Genomic DNA, 22317 nt, shown 5'->3' on the forward strand with positions numbered 1-22317 from the left:
CCCCCCAACACACACACACACACACACACACACACACACACACACACATGCACGCACGCACGCACCCACGCACGCACGCACGCACGCAGGTTTTGTTAATTTGACAGATTGTCTGCATAAGGTTGGCCTGTGGGCAAGTCTGCGGGGAATATCTTGAATGTGTTCATTGACGGGAGGAACCAGCCCCTGTGGACGACGCCGTTCCTTGTGTTTGGTCCTGGCTATACAAGGGTAGGAAACTTGAGCGAAATGTTAGGAACTTCGATGCGTTCATCCTCTCTGCTCTTGCCTGTGGACATGGTGAGCAGCTATCTCACATTCCTCCCTTCCTTTCCCCACAGCGATGGACTGTACCCTGGGGCTGTAAGCTTCAGTAACCTGTCTCCTCTGAGCATGTCAGGGTGTTGTATCACAGGGCAGACAACACATCTAGGTCCCCTCCCCTCAAGTCCCAACTACAACAGCGTCCAACAACTCATCCTTAGAAGCTTCACCTAGGGTTGTCAGGATGGCCCAGGGAGCAGAGGAGAGGGGTTCACCCTCATGGCTGGCAGCCTGAGTTTGAGTCCCTGCACCCAGACCCTGGAAGAAGAACACTGGTTCTTGCATGTTGTCCTCCGGTCTCCATCTCCACCTTAAATTACCACGCCATCAGTTTTCGGTTTCTTTGTGAGCCAATTTTGGTATGCTTAATTTTTCTAGGAAACTGCTTGTATTTAAGTTTTCAGATTTATTGCACTATGACAGCATTCTCTGAAGTCTCTGCTTGTCTGTCTGTCTGTCTGTCTGTCTGTATTGTTGCCATCGACATCCCTACTGGTCTTCCCCAGTGTTTGTCTCTTCAGAGAACTCGCTTATTTTCTGACTTATTGTTTGCAGGTTCCTTTTGTGATTGTTTTGTTTATATTAAGTTGGTTCATGAACTTTGACAGAATTTCCTGGGTTGTAGTCTGCCTTATTTCCTAAAATAAGTGGTTCTTAACTTCACTGTGCTCAGAGAACATGCCTGTACAAAGGAAAGCTGTCAAGATGTGCCTAGAGCTCCGTCGGTCTCTAACTCGTGTTAGGGTTCAGTGCTGTGGCGGCCCGGCTCCCATGATCATGTTGTCTGCAGGTCTTCTCAGTTTTGCTGTCCTCTGTCCTCTGGGCCGCCAGTGTTGACAGGAAGTGTACTCAGGGACCTGTGTCTCGTGGCACATGTGTGCAAGCACCAGTCACTATGGGACCATCACTTCGCTGTCAGTCCGTCAAGTTTTGATTTTCTATTTTTAAAAGCTGTGATAGTGATCTTCCAGGGCTCGGAGGGAGCTCCTGTTAGAGCACTTACCTGCCTCAGCAAGACTAATGAAGGGAGTTTGAAAAGACACAAACTTAACTTGTAAGTATCTTAATTTTCCTCATCTAAGAGCTCTAGAATACTTTGCTGTTGGTTACCACCAATTCCCATCTTACATGTTAGTATCTGCCTGCCTCTCAGTTATCTGCTGGTACTGTTTCGTGAACTTACTGATCTTTTATTCACTGTTCCTTTCAGTACTTCCCTCTCAGACCAGCTTTTCTCTTGTTGGTATTGGGTGCGTGGTGAGGACAGTACTAGTTCATTCTCTCAGAGTCTGTTTGTCCTCTTTTTTTTTCTTGAATCTGTCTTTCTCAGAAGGAATAGGTTGACAGTTGGATAGACTATGTAATATAAATTTTTTTTTTTCTATTTTGGTTTTTTCAAGACAGGATTTCTCCATGTAGCTTTGGAGCCTATCCTGGAACTCACTCTGTAGCCCAGGCTGGCCTTGAACTCACAGAGATCCACCTGCCTCTGCCTCCCAAGTGCTGGGATTAAAGATGTACACCACCACTGCCCAGCGTAATATAAATTCTGTATCAAGAGAAGACATTACCTCTTTGTGTATTTTACCCCTTAGAGCTGTAGTTTTTGGAAACGACATTAGCGCCTCCTCCTTCCAAATGTGTCTACTTCTCCCAGACTCTTTTTATTGTCTCCCCTTTACCCCTAGAGAGGTGCTTCGGGTTGGGGATTTAGCTCAGTGGTAGTGTGCTTGCCTAGCAAGCGCAAGGCCCTGGGTTCGATCCTCAGCTCCACATACAGAGAGGAGACAGAGAGAGAGAGAGAGAGAGAGAGAGAGAGAGAGAGAGAGAGAGAGAGAGAGAGAGAGAGAGAGAGAGCTGCTGTTGCTGCTGCTGCTGCTTTTGTTGTTGCTGTTAAATTTATTTCTTCTATGTTCATGTGAGTTTTGCCTGTGTTTTATATGTCTGTGCACAATATGTGTGCACTGCTCATAGAGGCCAGAAGAAGGCATCAGAAGCCCTGGAAGTTGAGTTACAGATGGTTGTGAGCTGGCTTGTGGGTGCTGGGAATCAAGCCAAATCTGAGAGAGCAGTCAGTGCTCTTAACCGCTGAGCCATCTCTTCATGCCAAGAGGCTTCTTATGAAGGTGACTACTTCAGTACAAGTGGAAAGTAACATTTGTCTTTGTCACTAATACCTTTTAGAACAAGAAGTTAATACTGCAACATTGCATTGTTAGAACTTATATGCATGTACTCATTATGAGTTCAGTTCCCAGGCTCTCATCCATCCTTTCTACACACTTTACCAGCAAGTTACACCCCTAGTCATGTGTGTGTGTGTGTGTGTGTGTGTGTGTGTGTGTGTGTGTGTGTGTGTCTTTTCTCAAATGCTACATGATCTTTAAATTTGGAAAATTCAGCAATCTAAATATAGCAGGTAACAGAAGACTAAAGAACATGTTTAGAAGATAAATCATGGAAATCAAGTGCTGACAATTTGGGTTAATTTGATTTAATTCAGTAGCATCTTGGGGATAAGTTTGTACAGTCATTATATGGCAGGAAGGTGACCTGTCCAAATTATCCTGGAAAATCACTTTTAAACCCCCAAATTCAAGCTAACTGCTGCTCCTTTAAATAAAACCCAAACTCTCCCTGTTATTAAGTGGCATGCTCTCTTTAAAGAGGTGGCTACATCTTTATGAAGGTTACAGTCTCATTTAAGGAATAAAACCCAAACTATCTAATATTAAATGTCATGGTGTCTGTTAGAGAGGCGGACACATCTTTATGAAGAGTGGTCTCATTTAAGGTCCTAAACACTTTCACTTTCAACAGCATAAGAAATGAGGACATGGCCCCTGGTAGCTCTCAGCTCCTACCCAGATAGAGCCATGTGCTCTGGCCACCAGTGGCTTACTGCTAGTGCTGAAAAGTTTCTGAAGTCCAGAACAAAGCTTCCCTCGTGCCTCAGTTAGCACGATTCCAGGAGGGGCCAGCAACTTAACTCTCCTTCTGGCCTGGCCCAAAGAGCTGATTTTTTCAACCACCTGTGTTCTGAATCATTCTCTTAGCCAAGTGTGACTGTCTTTGGAGCGACAAGAAAACGGGAGGTCTTGTGTAGGACACTTCACTCTGCTCATCCTGTCGCCCCATCTTTGAGCTCTGCACAGATGTCTAATAGTTCCAGGTAGCTTTAAGAGGAAAGAGTTTATTTTAAATACACAGATATTACCGACAGACCAACAATACATATTTATTGAGGAATGGCAGTGTTCCAGGAGCTGCTGGGACCCCAAGGTGGCAGCACTTGACAAGGCCAACAGTGGCCTGCCTTTGTGAGTCTCTGCTGCTTCTGCGTAGAGCCCCTGACAGCCCTGGCATGTGCTCACTCTATGCAGGAGTTTGCTAATGACAGAAGTTCTAGACAGTCCATTTCCCTGTCTGGATTGCATTCTTCTAGACGTAGTTTATGTTACTGTTTGTACATGAGTGGATGCACATGCCTCAGTACACATGTGGAGGTCAGAGGTCAGCTTCGTGCAGTTGGTTCTCTCCTTCTTTCTGCCTTATGTGGGTTTTAAAGCCCAAACCCAGGTCACCAGGTCTGTACAGCAGATAGACACCTTTACCACAGAGCCGTCTCTCCAGGTCTATACAGCAGATAGACACCTTTACCACAGAGCCGTCTCTCCAGGTCTATACAGCAGATAGACACCTTTACCACGGAGCTGTCTCTCCAGGTCTATACAGCAGATAGACACCTTTACCACGGAGCTGTCTCTCCAGCTCCCGAGTTGCATTTCAAGAAAGTTCCCTGTGCTGTCCTTAGCTTGTTGGCCTCTTTGTGTCTGATTGAACTGCTGCTCTGGAGGTCTCTCGGGAACACTCTTATTAACTGCTTGTCTCTTTTGTGCCTCACATTGAGTGCATGTACAGATATCGGCAGAGCTGAACAGAAAGCCTTTCCTCAGCAAACATCTCCAAGGTAAAATTGTTGGATCAGAATCAGTGGTTGATCTATACACTGGAGGGATCTTCTCTAGGTCTCCTGGCAGCTCGTCTCCACTCTTAGTGACCTTGTCATTCAGATCTGCTGACACTGTCCAGAGTGTGCTCACTCTCCCCTGAGTCTGGAGCATTTCTGTTCTCAGTTAATTTTTCTATTCATTTGTTGGCACAGGATCTTGCTGTGTCCCAGGCTTGTCTCACACTCACTGTCCTCCTTCAGTCCTGAGTGCTGGGGTTCCAGGCTTGGACACCCTCACTGGGACAATATCCCTCCTTCCTTCTTTTATTTATGATAATGCTAAGGGTGAAACTGAAGTCGTGGGACGTGCCACACAAGTGCCTATACTGAGATACATACCCATCAAGTTTTATTTTTAAATGAAATGAATTTATCTCTTTTAAGTAGTTGGTATTACAGGCTTCCAGCAACAAAGATGCGCAGTGCCCCGCCTCTTCTTCTGTAGGACAAATGTCTCCCAGTCTTTTTTATTGTTTTGATAATTACTCTGTATTCCAAATGGTTGTTGTTGTTTTGGTTTTCCTCAGCCTTAAACAACTTGAAGTATTAGTTATTCACTTCCTTCTGTAAAAGATTAGTTTCAGTCTGGTAATACAAACCTGGAATCCCAGATACCCAAGAGGCTGAGGCAGGAGGATTACAAGTTCAAGGCCAGTATGGGCAGTTTACCAAGACCCTGTTTCAAAAATAAAATGTTTAAAACAAAACAAAACAAAACAAAAACAAAAACCGAAACCGTGAGCTAGAGATACAGCTCAGTGATAGAGCAAAGTGATAGAGGTCAGTGATAGAGGTCTGTCAGTCCTCTGTGCAGGGGAGACAGACAAAGGTAGGTGTCCTCTGTCCTCTCTGACCACAGACTTACCACACCCCCTCCCTTCCCCTTCCATTGACGTCTCCCAACACGTACCCTAGGCTATGCTTAGTGTTAGGGAGGAGTGTGTGTGTGTGTGTGTGTCTGTGTGTGTCTGTGTGTGTGTGTGTGTGTGTCTGTGTCCAGAAAGGTGAGAAAAGGATGTCAGGCCTCCTAGAACTGGAGTCACAGTCGGTGGTGAGACCACTGGACATGGGTGTTGAGAATCAGACTTAGGTCAGAGGTCAAGTGCAGCGCTGAACTCTTTTTTTTTCCCCCTTTTCTTTTTCCGGAGCTGAGGACCGAATCCAGGGCCTTGCACTTGCTAGGCAAGTGCTCTACCACTGAGCTAAATCCCCAACCCCTCAGCAGCACTGGACTCTTAACCACTAAGTCATTTCCAGCCTCTCACCCGAACACTTCTGTTAGGATTGTTCTAGCTTTTCACAAAGATACAAGATCTCAGAGCTGGGGATGTTTTGGCACATGCCTGTGACCCCCATGTGTGAGGTAAAGGCAGGTGGACCAGGAGTTTGAGGTGGCCGTCATCCACATTGTAAGTGAGGGGTCCTTACAGCAGAAGATGTGAGTAAATGTGCAAGGTCTTTTCACTTGGTTCCTCAGCTTAACTGTTCACCCGCAAGCTCACAGCCCCCCTCAGGCCTGAGAAGAGTGTCCTGCTGCCTCCTTGCTTTGGCAGCTCATTGCTGTTTAAAATTCCCCCTGAGACCAAGTCCAGCCTGCTGAAACAGCCTTGTTATTCCTACTTGAGGCAGGAGGATTGAAAGCCTCCCTGGGCATTAGAATAAGTTCAAGATCAGCCTGGGCAACTTAGGCAACTTTGCCTTGAAATAAAAGGTTGTGGTTTAGTAGTAGAGTGCTTGCTTGCTTCATATGTATGGGGCCATAAGTTCAATTCCCAGCACTGTAAAAGTTAATTAATTAATTAAAAACTGCTCTTGAAGTACTACTGTGGTTTCTTCCCCCAGATCCTAGACCTTTTGCGTTAATGTGTCTCCATAGCTGCTTTTGATGGCTTTGGTGAAGAGCTTCCTCTGCTGTACTGTGTTGATGTTGTTTCCAACTGTTATGTATTTGTTTTTCCTTTATTTGATTTCTTCTTCTGTCAACTCCAATTCATTGTGTCTGTGTCCTAGTCCCCACCTCCTTCCCTCCCCACCTCCTTCCCTCCTTCCCTCCCTCCCTCCCTCCCACCCTCTCTCCCTCCTTCCCTCCTTCCTTCCCTCCCTCCCTCTCTCCCTCCTTCTCTCCTTCCTTCCCTCCCTCCCTTTCTTTTTTTTCCCTTTGAGACAGGGTCTCACTAGATAGTCGTGGCTGGCCTGGAACTCACTATGTGGACCAGACTGAGCTCACCTTTTACACACTCCTCGGCCTGTAGATCAATGTGTGCGCGCGCGCGCACACACACACACACACACACACACACACACCACCTTCTTAGGGATAAGACATAATTGTGGATGTGGCTGTGCATGCAATGACGTTCTCTAACATATACCAGTAAGAAGTCATAGCAGGGTTCTTTGCCCAGCTTGGGTGGCTTCTGTTGGCTGGTGTCCACAGGCTGCTGTGCTCTGGCTCTCCATCCTTTCATCAAAGGTCTTTAACATTTCATCCTGCCTCAAGGCCGTGCAAGTGTTTATACGACTGTGTTAAAGGAGCAAAGGAAAAGCGTGTGGTTTAGCCCCCACTGCCCCAGACGCGTCTGGAATACTATTTTCCTCAACAGCTTCCTGTAAGAATAGGAAAGCAGAATCACTGTTTATTTTTCATAAAACTTGCAACTTTGTGTATATTGGTAGATGGGATTTGCTTTGGCAATATATGTGAAATACACATACACACACATACGCACGCACGCACACACACGCACACACCAGTGCATGTGCATGTGAATGGGTGTCCACATAAGGAGATCAGAGGACACCCTTGGGTGTCACCTTCCACCTCCAGACAGGATCTGATCTCCCTTTGCTGTCTCTTGCCACCGCTCCCACTGAGCTAGCTGGCCCACAGCATCTAAGGACCCCCACCCAGCCCCCTCCACTGCCCAATCTCTGTGGAACTGCACTGGGATTACCCACAGGAGCTTCACTCATTGACACACGCTAGCCCCTAGCTTTAGTCGTGACCTTTCATCAATGTTCTGTTCTTTAAATCCCACCCACTGTCATGGGTAGATGTGAGGAGACCAGTGAGACCCATTGTTAGGAGCCTTGGTATAAGTGACCAAAGCCAGTCACTTCAGGGGCCCAGGGACTCCCACCACAACCTCTGACCGTTGAGGGCACGGGAAGGCTGTTACATGGACAGGGTACCAAAGATCAAAATATGCACTGTGTGAGAGTTCTTAACAGAGTCCTGGAGAAACTCAGAGGGGCTAGTCGAATCCGGTCACTGGACAGGAGCAATGTTTTGGAGTGTGGTTAAGTCGGCCTGTGTGTGCCCCTGAGAGGTGAGAGCTGTCTGCTGTGGAATCATCCTGTCCGTCTCATTTTGCTTTAGAAGCTCTTTTGCAGGTAAGGCTTCCTGCGTAATGGAGAGAATGCAGCCTCAGATCCAGCCCCAGGCCTGAGCTCTTCGTGTGGGTGTGGGTAGGATGGGAGTTGCCATGGCTGGGGCATACATCATTGTATCTGCCCCATATATCTTATCGGAAGGAAGTCCAGTCCCTTCCTCTTAGGGCGTCTTTTCCCCCTGAATTGCCCAGGAGCCCCAGGGACTTAGACAGCAGAAGTGGTCCAGCCTCCTCCACGTCTAAAAGTGAAGAGCCTCCCTGGGTGCTGCTGAAAGCCAGTCGGATTGTGCGGCCCATGATGCTGACATTCTTCTCTGAAGGTGGAGCCCATTCCTCTTGACTGACATGCTCCTCTCGAATTCCAGGGTGGAGTTCCCAGAGGTGTCCCCTTAGTCTCTGGCACAGCCTCTTTCCTGGTGTCCTGTGGCCCAGAAAATCTGTGGGTTGGTGTCAGTCCAGACTCTTCACTCTCTGTAGACCAGAACTGCCGATCCCCTTCCTTCCCAGAATCCACCTACTTCCCAGGCTTCGAACCCACCACTCACAGGCTTTTCCCCAGATGTGAGGCCCTCAGCGAGTCCCAGTGCCTTAGCTCCTCAGCATAGGCCCTGAAGGACTTGGGCACCTTCATCCCTCCTTGAACAGGGTGAGAAAGAGGGCAGTGACCCCCATAAGGGCTTGGGTGACAGTTGGTCGTTGTTCTGAAGGTAGCTCTGCGATGGACCACCTGCTTTGCTGACACATCTGCCAGATGCTGTTTCTGTGGGATAAAGTGCTGTGTGTGACAGGACCCTGAGTTGGAGGGCTGTGAGGTGACCAAGGCTAGCGTCTTCTGGGTATAGCCTTGATCTTGTCTCATACAGAGGAGGAGGAGGGAGAGAGGAGGGAATGAGAAGGAAAGAAAAGGAAGTTGAAGAGTTGCCCTGTTCACTTCGCTGCTACCTGTCATTCCCGTTTGAACCTTTCACTGGCACTGGTGGACTCAGAGCAGCCGGCCTGAGCCGCCTTCCTTTGTTTCCTGTGCAGAGCTGTGGTGCCTCCACCAGTTTCCCTTGTCCCTCCCTGGGCTGCTGCAAACATCACACTGGGGAATAAGGCGGCTTTGCCTTCTCTGTGCCCAGCCAGGTCCTGCCTCAGCACCCCTTTAGTTGTTATGTGTCTTTCGGAAACTCATAAGGAGTATAATACCCTGTCTGTGGGCCCAGAGAGCTTTATGGTCACACCACAATGTGAAGACTTGAGGTTGGATTGGTGGGGGTGGGAGGGAGGTCAGTGAGGGTAAGGGGAGACAGTAGCCAGAATGCATGCATCATGTACACGTATGAAGTTAATAGGAAATATGCCAGTTAAAAACATGAAACATAGCTGCGTGGTGGCGGCAGCGGCGCACACCTGTAATCCCAGCACTCGGGAGGCAGAGCCAGGCAGATCTCTGTGAGTTCAAGGCCAGCTTGGGCTACAGAGAGAGATCCAGGACAGACTCCAAAGCTACACAGAGAAACCCTGTCTCGAAAAACCAAACAACAACAACAAACCATTAATGGTCACTAGCTGGTGCTCCTGTATGGACACCAGCACCACAAGACTGGAGTGCACATCCACTCTGATCACCTTTAAAAATGCAGGTGTTTGATCGCATGGCTTCTCAGAGCTCATTGTTTCACTCTGTCACTCCTACACACACGACTCTCTGAAATCATAGGCCAAGCCGGAGGGTAAGAACCGAATTGGCTTTCCCCAATTTTCCTGGGTGGGAAAGCTGTGTCCTCTTCCTTTATGTCCTGTCATTGCCACTATGTTCAAGCAACAGACAGAAGACACAGCACCTTTCTGAAAAAAGGAATAAGTTACATGCATGTTGATTGTTGAAAAGGAATGTTTTGAAGAATTTAAAACCTATTTTAAAACACCACCACCGTTACCACCACCACCACCTCCACCTCCACCTCCACCTCCACCACCACCTCCACCTCCACCACCACCTCCACCACCACCTCCACCACCACCTCCACCTCCACCTCCACCACCACCACCACCACCACCACCACCACCTCCACCTCCACCTCCACCTCCACCACCTCCACCTCCACCTCCACCACCACCACCACCACCACCTCCACCACCTCCACCACCACCACCTCCACCTCCACCACCACCACCTCCACCTCCACCACCTCCACCACCACCACCACCTCCACCCACCTCCACCTCCACCACCACCTCCACCACCACCACTACCACCACCACCCCCACCACCACCGTTACCACCACCACCACAGTTACCACCACCGTTACCACCAGAAACAAACCCATAACCAAACCGATCATCACCTTTAAACATTTTGGTGACCCCTAGTGGCCACTCCGCGTAGCTGCCTGTAGACTAAAGGGCTGAAGCACCACCAGGCTGTGACCTGTTAGAGAGTTCACACTAGGATTGGAGACTTCACTGTCAGGCTGAGGCTTCTGTCCCAGCATTTATATGTACTCAGTGCCCTTGAGATTGCTTTGGTTTTATAAATACCTTTAAACTAAACAGTGAGAGGGCAGAGAATTCTGGTGTATCTCATCAGTGCTTTATTTCATTACACAGGGGACTTGTAAGTCTCATCTAATCCTTATACATAAAGGGACATTTTTCAGACTGAAGGGTCTGAATTTTTCATTTTAATTCATAGATTATCTGATTATGTTGCAAGATATACTGAATTACCCCTTTGCTTTTAACTTTTCCTTACCATGGCAGTAAAGTTACACACTTATCCCAAACATGGAAACTTGTGTTGTAGTTCCTCAAGTAATTTCTGAGATCTGACTGCACAGGGATGATTCACCTTTGGACAACATCTTACCTGCACATCAGAGGCTTGTAGAGTGTTAGATAATGATCTCTGCCCTCCTGTGCCCTCAGACACCTCCATCCTTGATGAGGCCTGGAGTGCATTATTTCCAGTTCCATCCATAAATCAGTGCATTTGCAAGTAGGGTGTACTAACCCTCCAGCATCTCTGTAACCTACCCAGGACACTGTGCTGCCCTCTCTCTCTGAAGTACACATTGATCTGCTAGTCCTTGGAAAGATAACTAAGCTTAGTGTTAGAAAAGTCTGCTCAAAGAGTCCCTTTTTATCCAGGAATGTGAAGACTGAATATTGTTTTATTTCGCAAGGTCATAACTTTCAGTTGAAGAGAATCAGTATCACTTTTTTTTCCTTGATTTTTCGAGACAGGGTTTCTCTGTGTAGCTTTGGCGCCTTTCCTGGAACTCACTCTGTAGACCAGGCTGGCCTCGAACTCACTGCCTCCCGTGTGCCACCACCGCCCGGCTCTCAGTATTAGGTTTATTTTCTTCTTTACACTTAGGTATTCCCTAAATGTTCTGTCTTGAACATCTGGTTTTATGTTCAGCAGGAGCTCTTTAGCAGCACACAGTTGTGCACAGCTGTCTGGAACCTAGCAGTACCTGTCTCAAAGCAGTACCCAGAAGTAAAAGTTCAGAGAGAGTGATTGTTCTGTTTCATGACACTGAGCTGTGACGTTCTCCTGGTGGACTTCCTAGGAGTCTGTGCTACTTTGTTTTTATCTCACAATTTCTTTTTATATTTACTTGTCTGTTCGTTTGTTCGTTTGCTCATTCATTCATTCATTTCTTTTTATATTTACTTGTCTGTTCGTTCATTCAGTGTGTGTGTGTGTGTGTGTGTGTGTGTGTGAACGTCTGCGCTGTGAGTATGTGGAAGTCAGAGGACAACTTGCAGGAGTCAATTCTCTCCTCTGCCGTGTGGGTCGTGGGGATTGAGCTCTGGTTGTGGGCTTGTGAGGCTTGGGCACAGCACTTTTGGCCATAGAACCATCTTGCTGGCTTTGTTTGTTGTCTTTGAGACAGAGTCTCACTGTGTAACCCAGGATGATCTCAAACTCTGAGAAGTTCTCCTGCCTCAGCCTCCTGAGTGCTGAAATGATGGGTGTGGGCCAACTTGCCTGGCTGCTTTTACATCCTTTGAAAATAGCCTCTCGTCAAGTTGAAGCAGATGGGTTACACAATCAAGCCAAATTTATTCTGCCCTAAATCCATGTTTCTATGGCATTATGTGTTGGACATTTTTATTAGAACTGTAAATAGGACTTTTGGGCTTATTTCTGATCAATTATAACAAAATGATTGTCATGGTTTTAGACCCCAGAGAAAATGGGTAGCTTCGATGAATGGGTTTCTGAGAGAACAGAGACAAACGCCACAGAGTTCCCATTACTTGGTTACTCGGTAGAGATCTGTGTGGGCTTTGTTTGGTGTCCACGAGCTGTCTCTTGGCTGTGTGTCAGCTGACCCCATTTTCTGTTCTTTTCTTTTCTTTTCTTTTCTTTCCTTTCCTTTCCTTTCCTTTCCTTTCCTTTCCTTTCCTTTCCTTTCCTTTCCTTTCCTTTCCTTTCCTTTCCTTTCCTTTCCTTTCCTTTCCTTTTCTTTTCTTTTCTTTTCTTTTCTTTTCTTTTCTTTTCTTTTCTTTTCTTTTCTTTTCTTCGACTCAGGGTTTCTCTGTGTAGCTTTGCACCTTTCCTGGATCTTGCTATGTAAACCAGGCTGGCCTTGAACTCACAGAGATCTGCCTGGCTCTGCCTCCAGAGTGCTGGGATTAAAGGTGTGTGCCACCGCTGCCCAGCCCCATTTTCATTAGAAAACTTTCTCTGTGTATCTGCCCTTGCTTGACCTGTGATAACCTGTAGCTCATCCTGATTAGAAACGTGTGCTCTCCACGTCATCCCAGATGTATGCCTGTCATTTCTTGATGTCAGTTTTCATTCCTTAGCTTACATTATCTTTCTCTATTTTTATATTGAAAAACATAAAGCAGAAGCATGTCTGAGAAAGATAGTAAAAATACTTAAATCTTTGTGTCTCCCCCTTTAAGTAAGAATTTACGTTCGTTCTTTTTAACATTTAAATTATTAACTATACAATCTGGATTGATTCTTAGAGTGATTTGTTATGTTGTTTGATTGATTAGTAAAATAACCAGTGGTAGATAATAACAATTGTAATTTTATATGGCCCCTCCACCAAAAAAAAAAACAAAAAAAAAAAAACCTACTTAAACAAAAAAAATCTTCCAAACCAATAGGAGCAGTTTTGAGGATGAGTGTGCCATCTCAAACCATTTTTCCTGTACATATTTACAAAGTAGCTCATGTGTGCTAATGTGATTTCCTTCCTGTATATGTCATCTGACTGTAGAAATAAAAATAGCTCCTTTCTGGTTTTTGTTCTCTATTTAAAGTTAGCTGGACTGTATTTCGAGTACTTTCTCTAACAAGCGGCTTTCTGCAGATCTTTTCTGTGGCTGACAGTGGTGTGATGTTGTGGGGTTTTTGGTTGGTTGGTCGGATGCTTCTCCCTCTTTACCCAACTCCTGACTCTGAATCCCAAAGCACTGATGTTCCTAGCCTGAGTCATTGATCCCATCACTTTCCTTTTTAAAAGTCCTGGGAGATTTCCTTCGTCCCTCTTTAGAGCTTTTGTTTGAGAAGCAGCAGAGTTAGACAAGCCTGGTCTGTGCTCCAGCTCTGCAGCTTCCAGCCAGCCAGCCTATGTCTCTCTTCCCTAGTAAGGGGGTGGCAGGGGTCCGACTTTGCAGGCTTATTGTGCAGAATGAAAACTAGGATGTTGTAATTATTGCAGATTGGGTTGGTAGCGGCTTTCTGCAAAGGGCCAGATGGTGTTTTCGGTTTTAAAGACCCTATAGTGCCTGTCATTGATCCTCGCTTCTGCCCAGACGTGTGGACGCGGCCAGACACTGGACGTGACTGTCCTGGCTATGTCCCAATACATTTGTTTGTAAAAACAGACTGTAAGCCAACATGCTGGCACACTTGTAATCCTAGCACTCAGGAGGATCAGAAGTTCAAGGCCAGCTTCACCTGCATACCGGGTTCCCAGCTGGCCAGGAAGTTGTGAGACCCTGTCTTAAGCAAAAGCAAAGTAAAATCAGTGTAGCTTGGTTTGGTGGCACACACTTGTACTCAGCACTGAAGAGACTAAGACAAGAGTATTCCAGGTTCTAGGTGAGTCTGGGCTACATAAAGACCCTGTCTCAATGAAACAAAAATCCAGGAGATGGGCCATAGGCTGTTGAGCATTGTCCAAGACTAATCAAAGTAACAAATGAAGGAGACTTCTGTGCAGCTCTTACTTGAAGTGGACTATTGAGAACTGAGGGTGATTTAAAGGCTGGTTTGTAACTCAGATGACATGGTAAAGGGAGTGGAAGGGACAGCTAGTCAGGATGGGAGACCAGAGTGAGCCGGCATGGGGCTGCCACTCACCTGAGCGGGACTGAGGGCTGTCTCATTACGACCTCCCCAGTGCCATGTGATGTGACACTCACATCGTGTGAGACAGCAGGTTTAAAAGCTCCGCCGCTGTCACACTCTGCTCAGTTGACGACCTGAGTGAGAATTCCGGCAACGGGGCCGGAAAGAACATCTCTAGATCCATGGACTCATACATGTGGAGAGCATCCTAAAACACACCTCCTTGTTCTCACCCTCTAGACGTGGGGTGCAGCTCAGTGGTGAAGCCATACCTAGCTCCTGTGAGGCCTGAGTTGTTCCTCAGCACTGCAGAAAACCCAAACCAAGTGGCCTTGTTGGCTTTAACCCTTTATGGGTCAGTCTTAGGATGACTTTTACATTTATTGTCTAGCTATTTCTTTCCCATCAGACCAGCTGTAAGGTAAGTTTTTAGCTTGAGGCCTTCACATTGAATTTATGTGCCTACCTTGACTGCTAGCCCTTTACTGTAGGTGGAAGCTAGCTGCCTGCAGCTGCTGCAGGACTGAGTGCTCAGAAGACACCACTTCCCCACCGCTGCCATTGGGTAACCATCTTCAAACTTCCTTTTAGAAACTGATTCAACAGGACAGAAAGACAGAAGCCAGACTCCTGCTCCCACTGCAGCTCAGACTTCCGCTCCTTCCAAGTACCATCGAACTCGATCTGGAGGGGCCAGAGATGAGCGCTACCGATCAGGTAAAACGGGATTGCAGAAGTTTTCCTGCCTGTGGTGGGAACTGTGTGCTGAGCAGTGTGAACTGTGTTCTGAGCAGTGTGAACTGTTTGTTCCGAGTAGTGTGAACTGTATTTCCCGGGCAGTGTGAACTGTATATCCTGGGCAGTGTGAACAGTGTGTTTAGGCATGTGAACTGTGTGTCTTGGGCATTGTGAACTGTAGGTCCCAAGCAGTGTGAATTGTGTGTCCTGAGCAATATGAACTGTGTGTCTCAAGCAGTGTGAACTGTGTACTGAGTAGTATGAACTGTATGTCTCAAGCAGTGTGAACTGTGTTCTGAGTAGTATGAACTGTGTGTCTCAAGCAGTGTGAACTGTGTCCTAAGCAGCGTGAACTGTGTCCTGAGTGCTTGAGCTTGGAGGTTGTGTTCCGTCACTCAACAGTGTGTCTAGCACGTACTGAATGTCAGCTGTAGATTCTCAGGGTTTCTGACCAGACAGCAGCAAATGAGACCATTTCTGCCCTCAAGAAATTTCAGTTTCAGAAAAGGATCCAGACAAGCACAACATCATTGTGAATAAATAAGTCTACAGAAGGTGGGGGTTAAGTCCCGTGGGGAAGAGACAGCTCTTTCGGTGCATGCAGAGTTGCCGAAGTCCATGGCTCACAGGCCTGACAAAACGAGAAATGTCCTCTGGGAAACAGCATTTAAAAGGACACGGTTACAGAGCCGGCCAGCCCATCCTGTGAATGGATTTTACTAGAGACATATTTCTGCATATGGGACGGTGAAGATGATAGTCAGTCACCACCACAAAACGAATGCACGTCATACCAGTTTTCCTTGAAACTTACCTGGTCCTGAGGGATCAGGTAATAGTAGAGTCATGGCAGAGAGACCAGAATTAGTCAGGGAAATGTCACCAGATAGTAGGGCCAAAAGTAGTTCATTGTAGCTGGAACTTGGAGTGTAGGGACCAGCAGGGAGTGGAGACAGGTTAGGGAAGGTTTCCAGAGGCCAAATCCTGAGCATTCTTAAGTGTGCTAAGAGATTAGCAGAGTGGAAATCTATTCAGATTTTTATTTGTTCTAGTAGCTCACTCCAGTGCACACTGCTTGCTGTACACAGCTGTACTGCAGTGCTCACGAGGTCCTTTGGGGAAACGAAGCAAGTAAAGTAGGATTGCTTGTTTGGCTCCTGGATTATGGCCCAGGCTGCCCTTAGAAGCACGAGTCCTCCTTCCTCAGCCTCCCAAGTGCTGGGATATACAGGTGTACACCACCACTCCCAGTTAAAGCAGCTGCATTTCAGGGTGGATCAGAAGGAGGTAACTTACTCTGGAAGCGGTAGAGCATATCTAGACTTCCTGTTTGTTGCCAAGCACCCAACCTGGTTTCCTAGGTACCACTGTCACCTTTGGAGGCCGACTCAGAGTCAGTGGTGTGCTCTAACCAGAGCAGAAGGGATTGGGCACTTAGAATTCTCATTTCTAGCCTTCTGGGAGATTTTGATTTCTCCCCTGGTTTATCTTTCTTTCTTGACGTGTTAATGGATTATGATAAAAGACTTAGTTTAAGGGACCAAGAAAATGATTTCCTGAATTCTGTGTCTAAAACGATTGTAGAACAAAAAGGCTTTGTGCGCTCACTGACTGATGTGAAGTTTGTGATTCTCTCTTCCAGAAACTTAGTTGTGATCTCTAGCCCTGCGATTTTGAACCACTTTTAGAATTCCCCAGCTGATAGGAAGTGTAGTCTGTGAGCCAGGTATTTGGTAAGTACAAGGACAGTGTTAAGGCTTCAGTGGTGGTCAGGGTGGATTTGTGGGAGGGAAGAAACCAGCCAGAGACAGGCCAGGAAGGAGCAGTTAAGTAGGGAAGAAAGGGTGAGTCACAAAAATAATTTCTGTGGCTCAGTGGCTGAGAGCACTTGCTGCTCTGACAGAGGATCTAGTTTGGGTCTCAGCACTCACATTGAGTGGCTCCAGAGGATCTGATCCCGTTTACTGGCCTCCAAGGGCACCCATACAACACAGAAACAAAAATGAAAATAAAATAAATCCTGTTTTTGTTTTTTTTTTTCTTTTTTCTTTTCAAATCTCTGAAGGGATGGAGAGATGGCTCAGTGGTTAAGAGTACTTGTTGTGCCGGGCGGTGGTGGCGCACGCCTTTAATCCCAGCACTTGGGAGGCAGAGCCAGGCAGATCTCTGTGAGTTCGAGGACAGCCTGGGCTACAGAGTGAGTTCCAGGACAGGCTCCAAAACTACAAAGAGAAACCCTGTCTTGAAAAAACAAACAAAAAGAGTACTTGTTGCTCTTCCAGAGGATCCAATTTCAATCCCCAGCACCCATATGCATCATCTGTAACTCCAGTTCCAGGGGATCTAATGCCCTCATGTGGCATCCAGTGGTACGCGCACGCGCGCGCGCGCGCGCGCACACACACACACACACACACACACACACACACACACACATGCACACACGCACACAAATGTGGCAAAACTCCATACACATAAAATAAATAATGATAAGACTCTTTAAAAAGCACCTCCCTGACATTAAAAGGAAATCTCCAAAAATATGAAAAGCTATGAGAATTGCAACATTGCCATAAGGGAATATAAAAAGGCAGGTAAGTATAGATAGACAAACACTGTAGCTTTCAATGTACTGGGACCTGTTCAGTTGAATAGCCATGGAAACTCTCAGCACATTGGAGAATGTACTGTCTTAGAATTCTGGCATTCCTGAAATCAGTAGCAACTGCAGAGATGAGGGGAGGGAGCTTCCACCTCTGCATCTCTAGTCATGAGGAGGGCTGTACAAGATGCCACACACAAAATAGCTCAAGAGCATAAGGGATGGTTAGTAAAACTTGAAATTCAGAGTGAGGTGGTATGTCCACAGAAAGGCTTGGTACTTTAATGCTGGTAAGTATGACTGGAAAAAAGCTTGTTTATTGGCACCTGTGACATTTCAAACAGTCACAATTAACTCTAAACGCCTTTGTGCTTAATGTTTCAGATATAATTGTAAGAGCTTATGTTTTCAGAGTTTATGTATGTGTGAGGCTGTTTTGCCTGCATGTATGTCTGTGCATCATGTGTGTGCCGAGTGTCCATGGAGGTCAGAAGAAGCCGTTAGATCCCCTGGAACTGGAGTAACAGATTTTTGTGAGTCGACATGTGGGTGCTGGAAATGGAACCTGGGTCCCTTGGAGGTACAGCCAGTGCAGTTATTTGGTGAGCGTTTCTCCAGCCAGTTAGTGTAGCTCCTGTGACCTGTTCTTGGTGCTTAGCCAGAGGACTTGAACATGCTGCTGATGTAGTTAGTAAGTACTTCTTCTTCCTGACTGTTAGGAGTGATACAGCTTTCTACACAAGTGTGGTTTGTTTCCAAGTGTAGAAAACACAGTTAATGCTTAGAGCAGAAAGTAAGTCCGTCTAACTACACCTTTGATGTTGATCTTGTGAGAAATTAGCCATCCCTAATAAAACAATAAAATGAGAAAGGACATTCAAGGTGTGTTAGCATCACTCTGTTAAGCTGGAAAACAATCCTCAGCTTCCATGGCTTCTGGCAGAGAAATCCAAAGTCAGCTTTGTCCAGGGACTGAACATCGGAAGTGATTTCCTTATCAGCGATCAAGATGAATCCTGCACTGTTGAACCGTCACAGTCTGTTAAGACGGATGCTACGTTGTCATCAGTGGGAAGCTTGGCTACAATAACTGGTCTGCCTCCTTTGACACCAGAGTCTGGGCCAGGGTTTTCTTGCAGGGACAGTAGGACTCCTACCGTGTGGTTCTTCGTGACACAGATGGTCAAGGCCTCCCAAAGACTTAGGGCGGAGGATGATGCCTGTCTTCGGCATGTTGCTTTCCCATTCCCTATCACTTGTAGACATACTCAAGGAGATAAAGAACCAGTGAGAGCACTGGCTTGCTCCTGTTCTGTCATTGAGAAAGGACTTTATCTCATTGGAATTGGTTTCTTATTTTCTAAGACAGTGGCAAACTGTATTTCCTCTAATACAAGGACCCTTTAAAAAACATTTTAATATGTCTGTTTTATAAGATAGTGTCAAGATTTCAATAAGATATGGCAATCTATATTTGAGTAGGCTTAAGGAACACTAAAATAGTATGATAAATATAAATGCATGTAAAATTATTTCATTTCAGAACCCAAAGTAAAGTAATTTGGTACTATGGTTTTAAAAGTAATAGCCCTAACTGGACGTGGTGGTTAGTGTACACCTATAATCCCAGCATGCAGGAGTCTGAACATTAGTTAATGTTCATAGGCACAGAGACATGGGAGGAAAACATACCCTCCTATTGAGCTGGTAGGTCTTGCAAAGCTCTTACTTAGTGTTGTATGTGTTCAGATTGTTTTCATTTCATAGAATTACTAATTCTTTTCTTTTTGGTGGTTCTAGGGATTGAACTAGGATTGGACTAGGACCTCACACACTCCAGACAAGTGCTTGGCCACTGAACGATCCCCACTGCTCATTTTTCTCATTGTTGACAAAATGATCCATAAAAATCTCCCTGGGGGGTAATTGCAAGCAGGACAGCAAACTGGGCTGTGACAGCCCATGTGAGTCACTTCATGTCTTACTACACATTCTCACTGTCAGTTTGGAGTCTTCTGAGTTTATGTGGGGGAAATGCCACAATACCTCCCTCTTTCATCTGGATGAGAGCTTCTCTTGTCTTTGTCCACATCTGTTCTGTTTGTGGACGGTGGCTCCCACAGGTGGTCCAGGTCATGTCTTTCTGTATTAATAATACACTTCATACTACAGAAGGTATGGACCTGAGTTTAGCCAGCAGTGATGGAGCACTTCCTATGAGCTCTTCCTGTGGTCTGAGCACAGCATGACATTCTGGGGAAACACAGATGAAAATACACAAATCCTTCACACAGTCCAGGGTACAAAGGCAATGTCTGGAGGAGGGTGGGGAAGGGGTGACTTGCTGCCGAGGGCTGGCTGCACGCTGGCGCTGTCTGAGCCGTTCTGAAGGGTAAATGGCTCATTTACCCGTGTAAAAGAACATGATATAGCAAAGCAGATAATGTGAAATATGGGGTTGAAATTGTAGCTTCCTGTCCCACTTAGTACATAGAATTAGGTTGTCAAAGAATTTGCAGGGCCAGAGAACTTACTTTTGAGGTTTGTTTAGAAAAAAGAAGAATGGCTTAGAAAACACAGAGAAGTGTGAGAAATAGCTAGATATTAACTATGTTATAGTGATCTCAGAACAGTCTGTATGGTGCACACGCCTGTTGGCACACTATTAAGATGGAGTAGCAAGTTCAGCTGTAGACCAGTGTACTTCTGTGAGTCTTTACTGTGGGATCTGTAGCTGGCATTGCAGATCACCAGGGCACACAAGTACTATTGAAATACTGGTGTTCACCCAGCTGGAAGGTGGTGTAGAGCACACCTGTCTTCCCCTTCACCTCTGGATTAGAGATCAGAATGATACAAGGATACATGTACCAAAGGAAACCAATGACTCCTCCTCCTCCTCCTCTTCCTCTTCCTCCTCTTGTTTCTTTTCGGAGCTGAGGACCAAAGCCAAGGCCTTGCACACACCACTGAGTTAAGTCTCCAGCCCCAGTGGACTCTTCTATCACTTGGACTTTATCTATAGAAAGACTTTCTGAGGCAATAAAAGCCACATCAAATTGTTTATGGTGGTGGGAAAGCAGCGGAAGTTTACCTCTTGGCAGTTTGTATCTGGTGTCTCTAACATAGGAAGAGAAGTTAAGGGAAGACAAAGCCAGAAGTTGGTGGGGAAAATGGTCAGATGACTTGAGTTCACTTCTTGGGACTCACATAGTGGAAGGAATGAACAGGCTCTGACCTCTACATGAGCACCTGGCCACCAGTACTGTCTTAGTACTGTGACGAGATGCCATGACCAAGGGAACGTGTACAAGAAAACATTTATCAGGAGACCCGGCTGCTGCTGCTGCTGTTTAACCGAAACAAACCTCACACAAAGCCTGCCAGGTGCAGTGGCAAATGCCTTTAATCCCAGCACTTGGGAGACAGGCGGCAGATCTCCGAGTGAAGGCCAGCCTTGGTCTACATTATGAATTCCAGGACAGCCAGGGCTACATAGTAAGACCCTGTCTCAGAACAAATAAACCAACAAATACCCTACAGGTGTGTTCACTCATGGAGGGCTCTGACTTACAGGAATTTACTCTAAGGCAGTACCCTCGTCAACACAGGAACATTTGTGCAGAAGAGATGACTCAGTGGATGAAGGTCCTTAGTATAGAGCCTGATGACTTAAGGTCTCCAGGACCCACAGTGTGGAAGGAGACCTGATCCCACAGTTGTCCTCTGGCCTTCACATGCGCACATGTACACACCCCAGCTCATGCAGCAGTACATTTTTTAAGTACGGTTCCCTACATTAGTTATAACTCGAAGATATTGGAAATAGCTGTGGCCACCAGCAGGTGAGTGGTTAAATAGACCGTAGGATATGGTGGAGAGAGAACAAGGAAACTGCCTGGGAGCTGATGGGGGATTGTTACACGAATCTTAAAAGGTCTTATTAATAAATCAAACCTGGGGTCAATGCTGGAAGATCAGAGAAGCAGAACAAGCCACAGCTTCCTCACCTGGCCAATTCCTTAGGCGATCCTGTTTCCGCAGACTGGAAGCCTCTGTATCCTTATCCGAATGGATCTCAGTTGAACTGCTTCTCGAAAGCCTAAAAGTTTAACCAGCATAGTTCCTGGTTTTCATGCCTTATATACCTTTCTGCTTCCTGCCATCACTCCCTGGGATTAAAGGTTCACTTCTTGGGATTAAAGGCCTGCGTCACCATGCCTGGCTGTTTCCAGTGTGGCCTTGAACTCTCAGAGATCCAGAGGGATTTCTGTCTCTGAAATGCTAGGATTAAAGGTGTGAGTGCCACCATTTTCTGGCCTCTGTATCTAGTGGCTGTTCTGTTCTCTAACCCCAGATAAGTTTATTAGGGTGCACAATATTTTGGGGAACACAATACTACCACAGAGGATGGTTTCCAGGCTGTGCTGTTGCGTGAAAAAAGCTGGGCGTGATGTTTGTATACAATGTTACCCTTTCAATAGGAAAGGCAGGAAGGTAAGAAAGGACACTTGAAACAGGACAGATACATCAAACACCTCTGAGGGTGTGTGGGATTGAGAAAAGGGTTTGGGGTTTTTTGTTGTTGTTTTGTTTTTCCTTTTTCTTTTCTTTTTCTTTTAATCCCCCTCCCCCTCCCCCCTGACACAGGGTTTCTCTGTGTAGCCCTGGCTGTCCTGGCACTCACTCTGTAGACTAGGCTGGCCTTGAACTCAGAGATCTGCCTGCCTCTGCTTCCCAAGTGCTGGGATTAAAGGCGTGCGGCCACCACCGCCCCACTTAAGTGTTTGTTATTTTAAGCTTACTTTTGGCATAGTTTGAGGTCTGAGAGTGGTTTGGTCAGATAGTTGGGGGGAGCTGTAACTGTTTCATTCCTGTGACTCCTGAAGCCACACCAAGCAGGTGTGTAGCCCGAGAACCGACCTGAACAATGTTTGATTACAG

The 22317-nt window shown here is 46.4% G+C and overlaps 1 protein-coding gene across 1 annotated transcript in view; it reads left to right on the forward strand.

Moving 5' to 3' along the window:
* Positions 1-22317, forward strand: part of Dip2b (disco interacting protein 2 homolog B) — a 197562-nt gene that overhangs the window by 88279 nt on the left and 86966 nt on the right. The window contains 1 exon segment of the mRNA XM_036207630.1: positions 14625-14750. Within this exon segment, the coding sequence (XP_036063523.1) occupies positions 14625-14750 (126 nt within the window).

This window comes from Onychomys torridus, chromosome 16 (assembly GCF_903995425.1).
Source record: "Onychomys torridus chromosome 16, mOncTor1.1, whole genome shotgun sequence".
NCBI lineage: Eukaryota > Metazoa > Chordata > Mammalia > Rodentia > Cricetidae > Onychomys > Onychomys torridus.